The sequence below is a fragment of the Malaclemys terrapin genome, chromosome 12 (assembly GCF_027887155.1).
Source record: "Malaclemys terrapin pileata isolate rMalTer1 chromosome 12, rMalTer1.hap1, whole genome shotgun sequence".
Classification (NCBI taxonomy): domain Eukaryota; kingdom Metazoa; phylum Chordata; order Testudines; family Emydidae; genus Malaclemys; species Malaclemys terrapin.
Window position 1 is genome coordinate 35,592,629 of NC_071516.1, and position 16,418 is coordinate 35,609,046.

General features: G+C 47.3%; 1 protein-coding gene across 1 annotated transcript; it reads right to left on the bottom strand.

Annotated features, from left to right (window-relative positions):
* Positions 1 to 1,960: 1,960 nt before the first annotated feature.
* LOC128846789 (olfactory receptor 6B1-like) lies at positions 1,961 to 13,142 on the bottom strand. The gene is given in 4 exon segments (XM_054046030.1): positions 1,961 to 2,066; positions 9,300 to 10,083; positions 10,086 to 10,218; positions 13,053 to 13,142. Coding segments are annotated over 4 exon segments (1,080 nt in total). The 3' UTR covers positions 1,961 to 1,993.
* Positions 13,143 to 16,418: the final 3,276 nt, after the last annotated feature.

Consider the following 16,418-nt stretch of genomic DNA (forward strand, 5'->3'; position numbering starts at 1 on the left):
ATCATGGGCCACTTTGGGTACAGTCAATATAATAATTTCAGGTGTGTGTATTGCAATATATTCTACAACTTGACTCCAACACTGTCCTTTTTCAACATGAAGTTTTTGACTTACTGTCACTTCTTGCCTTCTTCCACCCTTTACTGAAGGATACAAATATCCACTTATTTCTGAATGCAAAAGCAAATAGGAGATAGTAATAATTCCCAGTTCTCTCCTACCATAATTTGCCCCCTAACCATGCAGTAAGGTCTAAACCCAATATATCCCCAGTGTGAATAATTTTGTGTCAAAGCTTTGTTGTTCATAATGCCAAATGTTGAACATTTGTGGCTTGAATAATTGTATTTTTGAAAAATAAGTTTCTTTCTTTCTTTTTTTAATTGATCTCTGGTAAAAACATTGCTTTCAGGCCTGGGTGGCACATATCGTAGGCTGGGGGAAGCTGAGCCTCCCCAAACAACCCAGCATGGCCCTGCCCATGCTTCGACCCAAAGCCCCCTCCTGCTTGCCGCTTTCCCCTTGACCCCCCGCGCCCATCTCTGTCAGGCTGCTCCTTCCGGGAAGCATGCCAGGACTGGGGCTGGGGCTAGGTTTAGAGCCTGCATCCAGGACTTGGGGACGCTGGGGCTGCCTAGTGCTGGGGGCCCCCGGGCAGTGAGGCCACGCTGCCCAGTGCTTGGGATGGCTGAGGGTTCTGGGTTGGGGCATCTGACTGCTGGGGTGATGGGGCCAGCAGCTGCGTGGAGAAGAGAGGGGCTCCTACAGGGTAGGGGTGCAGAAGGGACAGAGGAAGGGGCAGAGGGGGTGGGCCTCAGGCAGAAGGGACAGGGTTGGGGGCTTGGCCCCCCCAAAGGAGCGGCTCACACACTGCCCATGCTGACAGGGATGATATTCCATTGCTTACCTCTTCAAGGGAAATATGTCTAATCTGTATATTGACTAGACTACAAGGAGAGAGCTGAATCTTCTCACACTGCAGCTTAAATTTTTAATTCCAAGTTGATTGACTCCTCATCAGTGATTTCAGTTAAAATAATTATTTTATTTGCCATTCCCTGTGATCAACTATCATGTAGAGATCGTTAGGAAGGATACATAAAACATTGGCCACATTAACCTTTGCTTCTCCTGATGCCCAATATACAGAATAGCCCGCCCCTTCCCAGCCTTCCTCCTCTGCTATCTCTAGTGCCCATGCTAAAGTAGAGCTGCCCCTTTCCCATTCCTCACCGTCTGCTACGCCCAATTCCCCTTTGCCCCAGGTACATACTTGCATGTGCAGCTGGCACTGTACAAAAACAGTAGGTACAACAGTATACTGTTGGAAACAAGCAACCAAACCCAAAAACCATTCTGGGATCTATTAACAGGCGTGTTGTAAGCAAGATATGAGAAGCAATTCTTTCACTCAATACCATGTGATATGGCCTCAACTGAAGTATTGTGTCTTGTTCAGGAAAGATGGGGACAAATTAGAAAAAGTCCAGAGTAGAGCAACAAAAATGATTAACGGTCCAGAAAACATGACCTATGAGGGAAGATTGAAAAAATTAGCAAAAAGAAGAACAGGAGTACTTGTGGCACCTTAGAGACTAACAAATTTATTAGAGCATAAGCTTTCGTGGACTACAGCCCACTTCTTCGGATGCATATAGAATGGAACATATAATGAGGAGATATATATACACACATACAGAGAGCATAAACAGGTGGGAGTTGTCTTACTAACTCTGAGAGGCCAATTAATTAAGAGAAAAAAAAAAACTTTTGAAGTGATAATCAAGCTAGCCGAGTACAGACAGTGTGATAAGAAGTGTGAGAGTACTTACAAGGGGAGATAGTCAACGTTTGTAATGGCTCAGCCATTCCCAGTCCTTATTCAAACCGGAGTTGATTGTGTCTAGTTTGCATATCAATTCTAGCTCTGCAGTCTCTCTTTGGAGTCTGTTTTTGAAGTTTTTCTGTTGTAATATAGCCACCCGCAGGTCTGTCACTGAATGACCAGACAGGTTAAAGTGTTCTCCCACTGGTTTTTGAGTATTTTGATTCCTGATGTCAGATTTGTGTCCATTAATTCTTTTGCGTAGAGACTGTCCGGTTTGTCTCTAAGGTGCCACAAGTACTCCTGTTCTTCTTTTTGCGGATACAGACTAACACGGCTGTTACTCTGAAACTTGAAAAAATTAGGTTTGTTAAGTCTCTAGAAGTGAAGACAGAGGCTAGGTCTACACTACCCGCCTGAATCGGCGGGTAGAAATTGACCTCTCGGGGATCGATTTATCGCGTCCCGTCGGTACGCGACAATCGATCCCCAAATCGGCGCTCTTACTCCACCAGTGGAGGTGGGAGTAAGCGCCGCCGACAGAAAGCCGCAGAAGTCGATTTTGCCGCCGTCCTCACAATGGGGTAAGTCGGCTGCGAAACATCGAATTCAGCTACGCTATTCACCTAGCTGAATTTGCGTATCTTAAATCGACTCCCCCCTGTAGTGTAGATGTACCCTAAGAGGGGAAATGATAAGAGTTTCAAGTACATAAAAGGTTGTTACAAAAGCAGGGGGGAAAGTTCTTCTCCTTAACTTCTTAGGATAGCGCAAAAAGCAATGGGATTAAAGTGGAGCAAGGCACTGTAGACTGGACATTAGGAATGAAATTGCGGGACCTGCATCATTGGAGGTTTTTAAAAACAGCTCAAATGCTTGTGAGGAATGGTCTGGTAATGACATAGTCCTGCCTTGAGTTTAGAGGACTGCACTAGATCATAGAATCATAGAAGATTAGGGTTGGAAGAGACCTCAGGAGGTCATCTAAGGGTATGTCTACACTACGAAATTAGGTCGAATTTATAGAAGCTGGTTTTATAGAAATCGGTTGTATACAGCCGATTGTGTGTCCCCCCCACATAAAATGCTCTAAGTGCTCTAGTCGGCGGACCGCGTCCACAGTACCGAGGCTAGCATCGACTTCCGGAGCATTGCACTATAGGTAGCTATCCCACAGTTCCCGCAGTCTCCGCCGCCCATTGGAATTCTGGGTTGAGATCCCAATGCCCGGATGATGCAAAACAGTGTCGCGGGAGGTTCTGGGTACATGTCGTCAGGTCCCTCCCCCTCCGTCAGAGCAACGGCAGACAATAGATCCGCGCCTTTTTACCTGGGTTACCTGTGCAGACAACATACCATGGCAAGCATAGAGCCCGCTCAGCTCACCGTCACCATATGTCCTCTGGGTGCTGGCAGACGTGGGACTGCATTACTACACAGCAGCAGCTGCTAACTGCCTTTTGGCGGTAGACGGTGTAGCATGACTAATAGCCCTGGGGCTGGCAGCCGTAGGGCTGCATTGCACCAGCCCCTTGCCTTTTGGTAGAAGATGGTATATTACGACTGGCATCCATCGTCATTGTACTGCAGAGGCTATCAGTCATGCTGCACCGTCGGCTGCCAGCTTAAGATGTAAAAAATAGATTTGTTCTGTATTCATTTGCTTCCCCTCCCTCCGTGAAATCAATGGCCTGCTAAACCCAGGGTTTTCAGTTTAATCTTTGGGGGGACCATTCTGTGTGACAGTTGTTTGTGTTTCTCCCTGATGCACAGCCATCTTTCTTGATTTTAATTCCCTGTACCTGTACGCCATGTCGTCACTCTGCCCTCCCTCCTTCTCCTGGTCCGTCAGATACTAGTTTCGCGCCTTTTCTCAGACCAGGCGCCATAGCTAGCACTGGGATCATGGAGCCCGCTCAGATCACCGTAGCAATTATGAGCACTATGAACACCATGCACATTGTGCTGGAGTATATGCAGAGCCAGGACATGCCAAGGCGAAACCCGGACCAGCCGAGGAGGCGAATGCAGCGCGGCGAAAAGAGTGATGAGGAAATTGACATGGACATAGACCTCTCACAAGGCACAGGCCCCAGCAATGTGGAAATCATGATGTTACTGGGGCAGGCTCATGGCGTGGAACGCCGATTCTGGGCCCAGGAAACAAGCACAGACTGGTGGGACTGCATCATGCTGCAGGTGTGGGACGATTCCCAGTGGCTGCGAAACTTTCACATGCGTAAGGGCACTTTCATGGAACTTTGTGACTTGCTTTCCCCTGCCCTGAAGCACCAGAATACCAGGATGAGAGCAGCCCTCACAGTTGAGAAGCGAGTGGCGATAGCCCTGTGGAAGCTTGCAACACCAGAGAGCTACCGGTCAGTCGGGAATCAATTTGGAGTGGGCAAATCTACTGTGGGGGCTGCTGTGATCCAAGTTGCCAGGGCAATGAAAGACCTGGTGATATCAAGGGTAGTGACTCTGGGCAACATGCAGGCAATAGTGGATGGTTTTGCTGAAATGGGATTCCCAAACTGTGATGGGGCCATAGACGGAACCCATATCCCTATCTTGGCACCGGAGCACCAAACCACTGAGTACATAAACCGCAAGGGGTATTTTTCAATGCTGCTGCAGGACCTGGTGGATCACAAGGGATGTTTCACCAACATCAACGTGGGATGGCCCGGAAAGGTACATGATGCTCGCGTCTTCAGGCACTCTGGTCTGTTTCGAAAGCTGGAGGAAGGGACTTTCTTCCTGGACCAGAAAGTAACCGTTGGGGATGTTGAAATGCCTATCGTGATCCTTGGGGACCCAGCCTACCCCTTAATGCCATGGTTCATGAAGCCGTACACAGGCAGCCTGGACAGGAGTCAGGACCTGTTCAACTGTAGGCTGAGCAAGTGCCGAATGGTGGTGGAATGTGCATTTGGACGTTTAAAAGCGCGCTGGCGCAGCTTACTGACTCGCTCAGACCTCAGCGAAAAGAATATCCCCATTGTTATTGCTGCTTGCTGTGCGCTCTACAATATCTGTGAGAGTAGGGGGGAGACATTTATGGCGGGGTGGGAGGTTGAGGCGACTCACCTGGCAGCTGATTACGCGCAGCCAGACACCAGGGCGGTTAGAGGAGCACAGCAGGGCACGGTGCGCATCAGAGAAGCTTTGAAAACGAGTTTTGTGACTGGCCAGGCTACGGTGTGAAACTTCTGTTTGTTTCTCCTTGATGAACCCTCCGCCCCCCCCACCCAGTTCACTCTACTTCCCTGTAAACAAACCACCCCACCCTCCCCTTCCCCCTTCGAGCACCCTTGCAAAGGCAATAAAGTCATTGTTACTTCTCATTCATGCATTCTTTATTAATTCATCACACAACTAGGGGGATAATTGCCAAGGTAGCACGGGATGGGTGGGGGAGGAGGGAAGGAAAAGGACACACTGCATTTTAAAATTTTAACTCTTATTGAAGGCCAGCCTTCTGATGCTTGGGCAATCATCTGGGGTGGAGTGACTGGGTGGCCGGAGGCCCCCCCACCATGTTCTTGGGCGTCTGGGTGAGGAGGCTATGGAACTTGGGGAGGAGGGCTGTTGGTTACACAGGGGCTGTAGTGGCGGTCTCTGCTCCTGCTGCCTTTCCTGCAGCTCAACCATACGCTGGAGCATATCAGTTTGATGCTCCAGCAGACGGAGCATTGACTCTTGCCTTCTGTCTGCAAGCTGACGTCACCTATCATTTTCAGTCCGCCACTTGCTCTTTTCATCCCGCCATTCAGCCCGCCACCTCTCCTCTCATTCATATTGTGCTTTTCTCATGTCTGACATTGACTGCCTCCACGCATTCTGCTGTGCTCTGTCAGCGTGGGAGGACATCTTGAGCTCCCAGAACATATCATCCCGAGTCCGCCGTTTTCTCCTTCTAATCTTCACTAGCCTCTGTGAAGGAGAAACATTTGCAGCTGGTGGAGGAGAAGGGAGAGGTGGTTAAAAAAGACACATTTTAGAGAACAATGGGTACACTCTTTCGTTACAAGGTCGCATTTTTCCTCTTATAGTGAGGGCCTGCCGGTTTGGTAGGAGAGATCACTCACGCAGTGCCAGGCAACAGATTTCGGCTTGCAGGCAGCCATGGTAATCCACAGTCTTTTGGCTTTTTTTAACCTTCTTAACATGAGGGAATGGTTTCAAACAGCAGCACCCTCATTTCCCATATCAAGGATGAATTGGGTTGGCCATTTAAAATGGGTTTTCAATGTAAAAGGAGGTGCTTCGGTTTCCGGGTTAACATGCAGCACAAATCCAAGTAAACCACCTCCCCCCTACACACGCACCCGATTCTCTTGGATGATCACTTCACCCCTCCCCCCACCGCGTGGTTAACAGTGGGGAACATTTCTGTTCAGAAGAGCAGGAACGGGCACCTCTGAATGTCCCCTTAATAAAATCACCCCATTTCAACCAGGTGACCGTGAATGATATCACTCTCCTGAGGATAACAAAGAGAGATAAGGAATGGATGTTGTCTGCATGCCAGCAAACACTGGGACCATACGCTGCCATGCTTTGTTATGTAATGATTCCAGACTACGTGCTACTGGCCTGGCGTGCTAAAGTGTCCTACCATGGCAGACGGGATAAGGCAGCCCTCTCCAGAAACCTTTTGCAAAGGCTTTGGGAGTACATGAGGGAGAGCTTTCTGGAGATGTCCCTGGAGGATTTCCGCTCCATCCCCATACACATTAACAGACTTTTTCAGTAGCTGTACTGGCCGTGATTGCCAGGGCAAATTAATCATTAATCATTAAACACACTTGCTTTTAAACCATGTGTAATATTTACAAAGGTACACTCACCAGAGGTCTCCTGTGTGCCCTCAGGGTCTTGGGTGAGTTCGGGGGTTACTGGTTCCAGGTCCAGGGTGACAAACATATCCAGGCTGTTGGGGAAACCGGTTTCTCCGCTTCCTTGCTGCTGTGAGCTACCTACATTACCTCCATCCTCATCTTCCTCGTTCCCTGAACCCTCTTCCCTGTGTGTTTCTCCATTGACGGAGTCATAGCACATGGTTGGGGTAGTGGTTGCTGCACCCCCTAGAATGGCATGCAGCTCCGCATAGAAGCGGCAAGTTTGCAGCTCTGCCCCGGACCTTCCATTTGCTTCTCTGGTTTTGTGGTATTTTTCACGCGGCACTGCTGTGTGTCCCTGTTTTGGCGTCGGTCCTTCATGGCCTTGGAGACCTTTTCTAATACTTTGCCATTTCTTTTACTGCTACGGAGTTCAGCTAGCACTGATTCGTCTCCCCATATGGCGAGCAGATCCCGTACCTCCTGTTCGGTCCATGATGGAGCTCTTTTGCGATCCTGGGACTCCATCACGGTTACCTGTGCTGATGAGCTCTGCGTGGTTACCTGTGCTCTCCACGCTGGGCAAACAGGAAATTAAATTCAAACGTTCGCGGGTCTTTTCCTGTCTACCTGGTCAGTGCATCACAATGAAGCACTGTGGGATAGCTTCCGGAGGCCAATAACGTCGAATTCCGTCCACACTACCCCAATTCCGACCCGCAAAGGCCGATTTTATCGCTAATCCCCTCGTCAAAGGTGGTGTAAAGAAACTGGTTTAAAGGGCCCTTTAAGTCGAAAGAAAGGGCTTCGTCGTGTGAACGTGTCCAGACTTAATTCGATTTAACGCTGCTAAAGTCGACCTAAACCCGTAGTGTAGACCAGGCCTAATCCAATCCCCTGCTCAAAGCAGGATGAACACCAACTAAATCATCCCAGCCAAGGCTTTATCAAGCTGGGCCTTAAAAACCTCTAAGGATGGAAATTCCACCACATCCCTAGGTAACCCATTCCACTGCTTCACCACCCTCCAAGTGAAATAGTGCATCTTAATATCCAACCTAGACCTCCCCCACTGCAACTTGAGACCATTGCTCCTTGTTCTGTCATCTGCCACCACTGAGAAGAGACAAGCTCTATCCTCTTTGGAACCCCTCTCCATATATGAAGGCTGCTTTCATATCCTCCCCACTCTTCCCTTCTGCAGACTAAACAAGCCCAGTTCCCACAGCCTCTCCTCGTAAGTCATGTGCCCCAGTCCCATAATCATTTTTGTTGTCCTCCACTGGACTGTCTCCAATTTGATCACAACCTTTCTGTAATGGACGCAAAACTGGTTGCAATACTCTAGATGTGGCCTCACCATTGTGGAATAGAGGGGAATAATCACGTCCCTCGATCTGCTGGCAATGCTCCTACTAATGCAGCCCAATATGCTGTTAGCCTTCTTGGCAACAAGGGCACACTGCTGACTCATATCCAGCTTCTCATCCACTGTAATCCCCAGGTCCTTTTCTGCAGAACTGCCGCTTAGCCAGTCGGTCCCCAGCTTGTAGCGGCATGGGATTCTTCCTTCCTAAGTGCAGGACTCTGCACTTGTCCTTGTTGAACCTCATCAGATTTTTTTTGGCCCAATCCTCCAATTTGTCTAGGTCACTCTGGATCCTATCCCTATTCTCCAGCATATCTACCTCTCCCCTCAGCTAAGTATCATCCACGAACTTGCTGAGCATGAAATCTATCCCATCATCTAGATCATTAATAAAGATGTTGAACAAAATCGGCCCCAGGACCGACTGTTGGGGCACTTTGCATAATACCGGCTGCCAGCTAGACATCAAGCCGTTGATCACTACCCATTGAGCCTGACAATCTAGCCATCTTTCTATCCACCTTATAGTCCATTCATCCAATCCATACTTTTTTAAACTTGCTGGCAAGAATACTGGGGGAGACCATATCAAAAGCTCTGCTAAAATCAAGATATATCATGTCCACTGCTTTCCCCATATCCACAGAGCCAGTTATCTCATCATAGAAGGCAATCAGGTTGGCAATCAGGACCAGCTGAGGCCCCCTCCAGTCCTACTCTTCTATGATTCTTTTAAGATAAAACACATTTCCCTTGGATTATTAGAGTTTGTTTCAAAGCCAGTGACATACAGACTATTTTTTTTTATTTTTTATTTTTCACAGGGACTCTCATGAGGTCTCCACCCAGATTTTGCACCAGGATAACTATCCTGGTTAGTGGTGCAAATGTGTTATGGAAATAGTTATACCGCTACACCCTCTCGTTTGGACACAATTTACCAATAGATCGCTTATTTCCTTTCAGATGTAGGACTGAACAATACCTCCAGAAGCACTATCAGATCAGCAACTGGGGCATCTTATATGGGTGCTAAAAAGGCTGGATTCACAGGTTTTAAGATGTCTCTCCATCTCCACTTTCTCCTACAGCTTTGAATCTGTAACTACAGGACATGAAACCCAATGAAGCTCAGGGAAACACAACCTGGGACTACAGAAGGCTTTGTTTCAGTCTGTACCGCAGCCCATGTTATATCTATTTTAACCCAAGGAAATTGATCGGTTAGCATGGTCCAAACATGAATTTCCTGCAAGCTTTCCTTAAGGCCTCCTGTACCTCTTTGTTTCTCAGACTGTAGATGAGGGGATTGACCAGGGGAGTCAGGACTGTGTAGACGACAGACAGAACTTTCTTGAAGTCGCTCAGGATGTCGGTGGTTGGGAACATATAGACAATCAGCAGAGTTGAATAATAAATGCTCACCACAATGAGGTGGGAGGAGCAGGTGGAAAATGCCTTTTGCCTCCCAGTGGTGGACGGGATTCTCAGGATGGTGGCGATAATGCAGATGTAGGACATCAAGGTTAGCATGAATGGGACCAGTGAGAAAAGCAAGGTCAGTGTGAAAGTCACTATTTCCATCAGGTGAGGGTCATTGCAGGAGAGTTTTAGAAGGGGGATAAAATCGCAAAAGAAATGATCAATCACATTGGGGCCACAGAATGTTAACTGAGATATCGACAACGTTGATATGCTACTACATAGGAAGCCACCTATCCAAGAGCCACCTGCAAGCTGGAGGCAGGCCCTGCTACTCATACGGGCTGGATAGTGCAGTGGATTGCAAATCGCTAAATACCGATCGTAAGACATCACCGACAGGAGAAGGCATTCTGTAGCAACCAGAGAACCAAAGAAATAATATTGTGTGAGGCAGCCAGTAAATGAAATAGTCCTGTCCCCAGTCAGGGGACTGGCCAGCATCCTGGGCAGGATGGAGGAGGTGTAGCAGGTCTCCAAGCAGGACAAGTTCCCCAGGAAGAAGTACATGGGGCTGTGAAGGTGCCGATCAGCCACAACTAGCACAATGATGAGGAGGTTCCCAGCGTTGCGATGTAGATCACTAGGAGCAGCAGAATGAGAGGTATCTGCAGTTCAGGGAGGTCCCCAAATCCCAGGAGGATGAATTCTGTGATGGACGTTTGGTTTCCCTGCTCTGGTTTTCCTATGGGGTTTGTCTATGGCAAAGAAATGAACTCTGCCATATAAATGAAGAAAATTCACTCAATAAAATGTCAGCACCATTTTCATTGCCCCCTTTGCTGGTTATTGGAAGGATGGGTGAGTGGAGAATGGAGGCCAGGGGAGTGGAAATGCCATCTTATGATCCCTGGGGCAGATTTCATATCTGAGCAGACTTCAGATTCAACAAAACATTAATCTCTCTGAAAACATGTGTAGTAACTTGACAGATGGCACCAAGCACTCAAATATTAAGGTGATGGGGCTTAGGTAAAACAGTACAAAAGTATGTTGCTTCAAATAGTCACATTGTTTCTCTACTTGGTGTATCAGAGCAGGGCAATGTTCTTTATAGATTGGAGATCCATAGGCAAAATGAGCCAGGATTTGATATTTTAGAGGAAGCCACAACAGAGAAACAAACAACCAACCAACTAAGGCTGGGATTTGCAGTGTGTGGGCAGACAACTCCAAGTGAATTGCAGTGGAAATGGGCCACCTAGCTGTATTAAAGCCATTTGAAAGTTTTTATCATCAGACAAATGCCTCTACTTCCCCAGGACAATACTTCATTTTCCTGCAGTCATATACTCTACACATAGAGAAGTGATATTCATTAAAAACCAAAACCAAAAAAACTCCTGCTAGAAACCAACATGTTAGCTGGAAATTGATCCTCTCTTGCCAGAAAAAAATCTGGATAAAATTTGAAATTTGTAAAAAATGTGCAATTTTCATATTATGAGAGTTGTGTAGAACCTGAATTTCCATTTCTTCAGCAATTCCATGATTTCAAATGTTGGATTTCATTCCCATTTTACTTTTAAAATGTATTTACCAATTTTTAATTTTATTACTAGTATATTTTTATTTTATATTTCATTGTGTTTTATAGTTATTTGCATTTATTTCTATTCAGTTTATGTTATTTTATTTCATAAAGCTCTATACAATAACCCTTTTCGTAAACAAAATTGCGTAGAAATTGATTTTTTCCCCTGGAACATTTTGATCTCTATCAACAAAACATATTTTCATCAAAAATGCCAATCAGAAATTTTTATCAGCTCTACGTTTTCTTCTTTATCTTTGGTTAAAGGTAACACTAATCTTCTCTCTCTAGTCTGCCACTACTCTCTCTCAATACCCATCACTGATCCTCAAAGAGAGAGGGTGAGTGAAGTCATATCTTTCCCTGGGTGGATTTACTAAGCTGTATTACCTGCTCAGTAAAGCCCTGATCCTGCACAGAGTTATGCACAATGTTAATTTTAAACCCCGGGAATAATTCTGTTCTGTCCGAGACTTCTCCACTTACACCTCAGATAAAACTTCTACTGACTTCAAGGATGGGGCCTCTTTGATTCCAATGGGATTTGAACAGCGAACACCTTGAGCTTTCTTTAAACATACAGCTCGGTTGGATTAGATTTCCATCGACAGATGTTGGTAAAGGTCTATATCAGCTGATACAACCAAACCAATCAATATAAACTATCAGTAACAGTGGGAATTAGTGTGGTCTCTCCCTGCACCTTGCATCTGCAGGGATGGTGTCACCGGCCTCACAGCCGGGCTGGGAGCCCTCTGCACCCAGCTATCCTGGGAGTGAATAAGCATGGCTGGGACAGCAGAGCTGCAGAGGGATCCCTGCACGGCTGCATGCTGGCGACCCCCATCCCTGAAGGCACAAGGTGCGGGGAAGTCTGCAGTCCTGACAGGCCTGGGTTGTGAGGAGGCGGGTGAGTCCCTGGCTGTGGGGGAGGCCACCCCGCTGCTGATTGGTTACTGCCTATCGATGGGGCAGTTCAACAATGAGGTGAACACTCCCATGGCCAGAGGCTCCCCATCATCCTCCGCTTCCTGCTCCCAGCCCTGGCCATGGATCTCTGCTCCACTGGGCCAGAGCAGCCACCTTTCCTGCCCCTTGCTCCCTGGTGTCTTGGATCCCTCAGCCAGTCGAGAACCCCCCACACCTCGCTGGCAGCACTGCCCTCACCCTGACAAGCATCTTAACCCCTGCTGAGCTACTGGAAAATTTAATAGTTAAAAATTAGTGGTGGGGAATCTTAAAGATAAAATAATCCCAATGTTAACCCTCTAAGCGGAGAAACAAAACCGATTTGTGCCGAGTCCACTTATAGCCAGTGTCTGATCCGAGCACAGCAACAAAAAGCAGCTCTGCTTTCCCCACGGCAGTTCACTCAGTGCCCTGTGAGGGAGAAGCTGCCAGTGAGGGCACAACCCTGTAGGGGTCAGGAGAGGAGGTTAGAGAGGAATGAAGCCTGCTCCCGTGTTTGAAGTGCTGGCTCCCATGTTTGAGGAGTCGGCAGTTGTTGGTTAATTTCCCTGCTTTATCACCAGGTCTTTGTGTGACTTTCAGGGCAGATTTCCAAAGGCTGGTAGGTACCTAACAATGCACACGGGTGCCTCAGGAGGGGCCGTACCTAACCCCCATCGACTTCCAATCCCACTGGGAGGTCTGAATCTTGAGGTGCCAAAAACTTCCAAAAATCTACCCCATGTGTGCCAGGTCCCATCTGTAAAGCAGGGGTAATTGCATCACATAGGGGTGGTGGGAGGATAGATATATTCAAGGCTGTGAGGTGCCCCGATATCAGGGTGATGGCGGCCAGTTAAAGAACTAGGATAGACATGACTTGACAGGTCTTTCCTATTCCTAAATTGAGTCATTTTGCTTTGGGTTGGGAGTTTGAGAGAGATCAGTGCCCAGTTCCACTTAGATTCCCATGGGATTAGTTACTGAACAGACCTACACTGCTTCAGACTCCTCAATATTCAAGGATCAGAGAGGAAAAGGTTGATTTACCTCTAAGCCGGATCTGTGAGCAGCTGGAGTCTCTGTTGTCACCTCCTCATGCAGCATTTCAGGGGCCAGGATCCAGGTTATATAGTCCATTTTCTCTCTGCACTGCATTCACCTACTTCCAGGTGCCTAGTAACTGGAATGACAACTTAGAAAAGCTACCGAGGCTCCGTTCCAAACATGGTATTGTGACCCTGTGCCTCATACTCTCTGTCAAATGGAGAACATCTTTTCTGATTCATTATATATCCTTCTGTGGGAAGAGGCGGTCTCCGGAGGCATGTGTGCTGTGGGGAATGCAACAGGCAAGGGGAAGTTGGTATTTACTGACATTTTCTAAAACTAAACCAGTGTCAAACTTCTACTCTCAAAGGGAGAGTCCTGCAGAGGGAAGAAACTTCTAATCCTGAAACAAATCTCTCTCTTTATTGCATGAATGCTAAGGTGATTGTCGAGAAATAACACACTAATTCTAGATTTTACAGCTGCCTCAGTGATTTAGACTCTGAGTTCCTATCCAATTCCTTTAGAAAGGTTTGAAAATGTCAGCAGAGTTAGCTAATCTTACATTTTCTCCAATGTTGCCCTCCGTAGCAAGCACACATATACTCAATCCTCATCCAATGAGCTCACTGAATTAGTTCAGGTAACATTTTTAGAAGAGTCTAAGTGATTTAGAAGCCTAAGTCCCATTTTTGAAAGTTTCTCAGTTGCTAAGGCTTAGCAACCTAAATATCATTGAAAGGCAATGGGATTTAGCCTCCTATGTCACTTTTGAAGTTTGCTTAAGTGTTTTTGAAAATGTTACCCTTAGCTCAATGCTTCCTGGTCAGTCATTTCTGAAACGAGGAAGTGCAGCCTGTTGCTCAGATAAAATGCAGGTGCAACAGGGTGCTTTACACATTTAGGTTGGGATCTTCAAAGAGGGGTAATGTACGCAATAAAGACCCAATTCCCATGAGATTGCTATGAGAATTTGTCAACTAACTCCCTTAGGGTTCTTGGAAAGGCCCATACCAAGATAACATGGAAGTAAGAGACTTGAGATTATAACATACAAAGAATTTTTTCCCACATCCCAGAAAAGTTTCAGTGTCTCATGCTTCTTCAGTACTACAGCAATTATACAAAAATGTAATCTTGTTCCAGAATTGTAAGTGTCTAGTTGGTCTATTAGAGATATTGTGAACCAAAGAATAGCACTGATTCCATCCCGTAAAGGACAGTGTTCTCCATTCACACTATCTGGAGTACTGTGTCCAGTTTTGGGCCCCACACTACAAGAAGGATGTGGAAACATTTGAAAGAGTGCAGCAGAGGGCAACAAAAATGATTAGGGGTCTGGAGTGCATGATTTATGAGGAGAGGCTGAGGGAACTGGGATTGTTTAGTCTCCAGAAGAGAAGAATGAGGGGGGATTTGATAGCAGCCTACAACTACCTGAAGGGGGGTTCCAAAGAGGATGGAACTCGGCTGTTCTCAATGGTGGCAGATGACAGAACAAGGAGCAATGGTCTCAAGTTGCAGTGGGGGAGGTCTAGGTTGGATATTAGGAAACACTATTTCACTAGGAGGGTGGTGAAGCACTGGAATGGGTTACCTAGGGAGGTGGTGGAGTCTCCTTCCTTGGAGGTTTTTAAGGCCCGGCTTGACGAAGCCCTGGCTGGGATGATTTAGTTGGGAATTGGTCCTGCTTTGAGCAGGGGGTTGGACTAGATGACCTCCTGAGGTCCCTTCCAACCCTGATATTCTATGATTCTATGATTCTATCTGATTCATGGGCCAGTCAATAAATCATTTCAGGTGTGTGCATTGCAATATATTCTACAACTTGATTCCAACACTTCTTTTTCAGCATGAAGTTTTTGACCTACTGTCACTTCTTGCCCTGAAGGAAAGGTTTCTTCCAGCATTTACAGAAGGATACAAATAGCCACTTATTTCTGAATGCAAAACCAACCAGGAGACTGTTATAATTCCCAGTAATCTCCTACAATAATTTGCTCCCTATCTATGCAGAAAGTTCTCATTCCTATTTATCCCGGTGTGAAAAATTTTGTGTCAAACTTTGTTGCTCATAATGTCCAAATGTTGAACATTTGTGCCTCTCATAATTGTATTTTGGAAAAAAAGTGTTTGTTTCCTTCTTTGTTTTTTTAATTGATCTCTGGCAAAAAAAAACATTGCTGTCAGGCCTGGGTGGCATGTTTTGTAGGCTGGGGGAGGCTAAGCCTGCCGAAACAGCCAAGCATGGCCCCGCCCATGCTCCGCACCGAGACCCCCTCCTGGTTGCTGCTTTCCTCTTTGCCCCAGCCTTGGCAGGCTGCTCCTCTTCCAGGAAGGGGGCTGGGGCTGGGGCTAGAGCCTGTGGCCGGGACTTGAGACACCTGGAGCTGCCCAACTCTGGGGGCCCCTGGGCACTGGGGCCACACTGCCTGGCCCTACAGGGCTGTGGGTGCTGGGGTTACAATGCCTGGTGCTCGTGCGAGGAGGGGAGGCTGTGGCACTGGGGCAGGTCAGCCCAGGGCTGGGGTTGCGGGGCCAGCACCTGCGAGGGGGAGAGAGGGGCTCAGGACTCCAGCAAGGTGGGGGTGGGCCGGAAGTGGTTGGGTAAGAGGCGGAGGGGGGCAGGGCCTCAGGCAGATGCAGGCAGGGTCTCAGGAGAGGGGGCTCCCCCAAGGAGCGGCTCATGCACAGTCCATGCTGACAGGGATGAAATCCCATTGCTTAACTCTTCAAGGGAAACACGTGTAATCTGCACATTGGTTAGAATACAAGGAGAGAGCTCAATCTTTTCAGACTGCAGCTTAAATTTTTAATTCCAAGTTGACTGACTCTTCATCACTTTAAGGAATATTAAACCCTGCAGGAGCCTCTCTCACTCCCTGAAGTCTCACTCCAGCCTCCTGAGTTTGCATCTTTCTCTGGCCTCCTTCAGCCCTTTATTGGAAATGGCCTGATTCCCGTCAGCTGGGGACCCTTCTCTAACCAGGGCTGGCTTGGCCCCTGGCTCTTCAGCCCAAGGGCACACGGCCCTGTCACAGGCAGGGATAGACAGATATAAGTAAAGTGGTCCAACTTCTATGTGTAGACAAGCGTTGCACATTTATTCCACACACCACTCACGAAGGTGACAGATAAGGGGTGGTCTGACAACAGAGATGACAGAAAGAGGACTCCATTTATTTATTTTATTGCACGATGCTTTTGGTGCAAAGCCCACAGTTATTAGGGTCTGCTAGAAAAAGGTAAAAGAGGAGAAGGAAATGGTGGAAAACATCCCCTGGGAGTAGAAGGAATTCTCAGGACAATGGTTTGGCTGTAGATGTACAGGCTGGGTTTTCCCATAAGAGGCCGATGTTAAGTATC